A 4,486-nucleotide genomic window follows, 5' to 3' on the forward strand; every position below is an offset into this window, starting at 1 on the left:
AGATAGATATGTGCTCCTTTTCCATCAAAATGGGTAAGCTATCAAATAACATCTTTCTGAGCTAATGTCGAAATCCCAGCCAAAGACATTATTAGCGGGGAAAAGTTCCCTTGTTAAAAGCTCATGTGAGTAAGTTGATTGGTAGACAAATCCAGGAGAATTTATTGTCATGCAAACAAAGAGCTACTCTAATTTTACCGTACCAAGCACAAGTGGAAGAACATACTGAGAAAGAACAAGATGAACCTACAGAAAACTAAACCCAATATGCTTTCTAAACTATTAAAATGGAAAGTTATTGATGCACACTTGCCTCGACTGTGCTAGCTTGATCATCAAACACCCCACTAATGAAACCCCAACCAGTTGCTTGCACTTAATTTATTACAAGCAAATTATTGCTTTTAATAGTTATTAAACATGTTGCTCCTTTACTATCAATTTTGCAAATGATTTACATGATCAATTACTTTTTGTTTCCTTTTTTCATGAGTAAATGGTCTTTTTAGCCCAATGAAATATACAAAATATAGGATTCTGAGCATCAGGCGAAAAACCATAATAAAGCAGTTTGAGGGACCACCTAGGGCAGACAAAGTACATTAGTAACCTTCATTTCAAGCAATTAATTTGCATCCTGTGCATGAAAGATAATGATCAACAAATCGTTGCTTTCTACTGGAGCACAAAAGCAAGGTATAACCATCATGAAGGTGTCTCGGTAACTAATATTCAAGCAAACAGACTATGAAGGACTACAGGTATAACCATCATGTATAGATCCTCACAGAGACAAATCAACAATCAAACAAAAATTTAAATTGAAGGATTGCAAGTCACCTGCTTTTTCTTTGCTCTCTTTTCCCTCTTCTCATTTTCAGCAAGCTCTGCTTCCTCCTCCTCACGAATAAGTTCCTCCTGTCTCTTTAGCGCAACAGCTTCCTGGTAGGCTATTTCAATTCCACTGCACAAGACAAATACGTTGGAAACAAAATTATCGAACAAAACGAGGGAAATACAGATTATGAAAATCTATACATCATGGAAGTCCCATTTCATTTTTAGATCAAAATTCAAGAAGCAGAACGAATGTCATCACGACATATATGTCATCATGAAATATGAGCCAAAACAATCAAGAATCACACAACGGGGAGCATGCCTCTAAGAATTTGATAGCTGATGAAAACAATAATTTGATTTAGTTAGATTATAAACAGTTTTCTAACTGCAACTATGTATGTATGTATGTATGTATGTATGCACACGTAGATGTATCTATACATGTATATATCATACATATGCATGTGTTGAAATCTGTAGGAAGTTAATGGTATGTGAAGCACCAATACTTCAAATCAATCTTCAAGAATAAGTTAGTATCTCATAAAGCTACAGATCATATATCTCAGACATCTGTCGAGCAGTATCCACAGAATATGGATCAGGTCAATCCCCTCAAACACAGACCCAAAGAATATGGATCCAAATAAAATAAGGCGAGGAAACATCCAGAATGGTAAAAGGAGACAGTTATTTTCATTTCATTGTTCTTGGCCATATCTGTACGTATACGCATACAGATATATTAATATCAATATTAACATACATACAGAGGAGAGAATAAGAGAGAGAACCAGCTGATTTGGGAAAGCTCATGTACCTATCCTTATCCTCTATTTGCTTTAAATCATGTGGATGAGTAAATATGACATGAATCCCAGACTGCTCTCATTGTAATCAATGATGGGTGTCTATTTTGAAGGCATGTTGAAGGCCCATTACATTGAAGTAGGAATCTATCTTTTCGAAATCATTGGGAAAAAATGGATGATTTGATGTTTCTTATGCAATTTTTTTTTCCTTACTCATACATCAAATAGCCGCAAAATGAACTGCCAAAAACAGTTAGTTGCTTAGATCTGTAGGTTTGTGGCATGAAAGCTGAAAATCTAAATCTCAAATCATGAAAGAGACACTTAAAAAACTCGTAATTCTGTTGACTTGAAACATTCTCAACCATAAAACTAAGGATCTTGCTTATTTTAGTTATTCGTTTTGCAGATGCTTAATGCATGGACAGGAAGCTTAACATTGCCTAAATTTGGTACTTATGCACAAAAAATCAGATCAAAACTTATTTGGGTGAAATAGTCTATTCAGCTAAAATTTGGTTTATATGCATGGGCAAGAAAACTCTATAGTTAAACTATAGAATGAGTGAAATAGCACCAACCAGTTTAAAGTTATGTATCTATAAAATATAGAGTGAAATAGTACTATCCAGTTTAAAGTTATGGATCTATAAAATTATTGATTTTGATTTTCTGTTATCATTCTTCAATCACAGTTTAGCGACCAGAATACGTCACCAAACACGAAAGACTCTATTGGGGAAGAAGAAATTTAACTGATTAACCTCTGTGACACGTTCAATCAAACGTAGATGTGGATATGGTAAAGTAAGGATGCTGAAGTTCACTTAGGAACAATATTGCAAGAAGCTATGTGCATTACCTGAATATATGGGCTAAAATAAAGATTTCCAGAGTCCTGCGCCCAAGCTCTGTAAGGCGTCTTTCATCACGAAGAATATAATCTCTGTTAACTCCATTGCCAGAACAACCATCCTACATTTATACATGATAGATGAAATTTCGCCTTTAAGAGTAAGAAACCAAGTCTAAAAGACACCTTGAACTCATGTATGAATGCTAAGGAATTTAAGCAAAACATGAAAGATACTAACAGGATCATAGAAGTTTTTACTTAAAAGAAGAAGAAAACAGTAACAAGAAACAACAGTAATCAGAAACAATGATAATCAACAGAAAGGGTGCTGAGCTAGAGAAGCCAAAAATCCCATGTTTATATCTAACACTACAATAAAGAAATAAAAGGGAATCCGACGATAAGACAAGAAGTCATTCATAAGATGATAGCAATAAATATGCGGCTACCTTGTCAAAGGTTTCAAATATCAATCAGTATATGACAAATTAAGTAAATGGGGGCTATCTGACCGAACGTTTGAAATCTTGACAATAATACCAGTACCACGCCCTTCCCATATACCACCAAAGCAACTATGGATCATCAGGTATCAGTTTCAGGTATTTACAATGATAAAAAGATTAAACTAATTTGGAAAATTATAAAAATTAAAAAAAGTAAAAAATCAGCTTATAATTTTTTAATGTGTTTTTTTATAATTGATAAATATTATATTAGGTTCTAATGAAAATATACAATGATGCAACTTATGTTACATTAATCATTAAAATCATTTGATATTTGAACTAATAGTACAATTTACATAAACAACTTGAGAAAATTTGTATTAAACAAAATTTATAAAACTTGAAAGTGCCTAAGAAAATTAAGCTTGTTTCAAAATTTTAAGTTGAATTTCTCTTACTGCGTTTCAGTTCAATTGTAGGGAGATGATCCCCAACTCTTAACTTGAACTAGAGAAACCACGTCATCTTTTCCACTTTGTTTCCTTTTCAATCTACCACTTTCTCTTTACTTTCAATGCCATACCACTAGATTCAGCGGTGACTAAAAACTAAATTTATTTCCATAATTTTATATAGACATCTAGAACCAACCGAGCCCTCTATCCCTTAATTATTCTTTTGATCGGTTAGGCATCAATTATTGATCTTTTAAAAAATGACCAATTTTTTAACTTGTTGAGAAATGGATCATCAGACTTCAGAATTATTGAACAATACATGATGATTAGTTTTGTCACTAATGGAGAAATCCAGTCATGGATTTTCTCTGTGTTGTTAGTTTTAATCATGAGAACTGCCTTTTACAGTTCAAATCCCAGAGGCCTTCTATTTAGTATTTGCTACAAAATCCTTATTCAACATAAGTAAACGAATATTACTATTACGAGATACAAATATCAACACAATGTTGATCGAGAAAATTTTAGGTTGTCCCTGTAAAGAATTTTCACTAACATACTTGAGAATTCCCATCAGATCTGGCAGATTGAGAAAACTTGATTGGATTCCCATGATCGAGAGGATTGAGAAAAAACTTGAAGGGTGGAAAGGGAAACTTCTATCTTTAGGAGGGAGAATAAGTTTATTGAATGCATCTTTATCAGCTACACCGTTATACTTCCTTTCCTACTTTGAGATGCTATGTTGGGTTGACACAAGAACATTAGAAGAAAGTTCCTCTGGAAAAAAAATAGGCGGACAAGGGAGGATACAACCTAGTTTGTTGGGAATAGGTTTGTTACTCAAAGGACGAGGGAGGCCTTGGTGTGTTAAACCTTCGGGATATGAACAAAGCAATGTTTGCACGTTAGTGGTGGAAAATCTTGGCACAACCCTCATGCGTTATTGCCTCTTCGTTGTCACATAAATATGGTTCCAGATCTAGACTGTGGAACCCGACATCTAAAAATTTTCAAACCTGATCAAGATGTTGGAAGGGAGTTGCTAATGTGTGGGATGCATTCCAG

General features: G+C 34.1%; 1 protein-coding gene across 1 annotated transcript in view; it reads right to left on the minus strand.

Annotated features, from left to right (window-relative positions):
• Positions 1-4,486, minus strand: part of LOC109820932 (MATH domain-containing protein At5g43560-like) — an 11,029-nt gene that overhangs the window by 4,562 nt on the left and 1,981 nt on the right. Inside the window, exons 2-3 of the mRNA XM_020387129.1 lie at positions 2,518-2,630; positions 841-964 (exon numbers count right to left, since the gene is read on the minus strand). Of these exons, the coding sequence (XP_020242718.1) occupies positions 841-964; positions 2,518-2,630 (237 nt within the window). The remainder of the gene's footprint in view (positions 1-840; positions 965-2,517; positions 2,631-4,486) is intronic.

This window comes from Asparagus officinalis, chromosome 8 (assembly GCF_001876935.1).
Source record: "Asparagus officinalis chromosome 8, Aspof.V1, whole genome shotgun sequence".
In the NCBI taxonomy this organism is placed as follows: Eukaryota; Viridiplantae; Streptophyta; class Magnoliopsida; order Asparagales; family Asparagaceae; genus Asparagus; species Asparagus officinalis.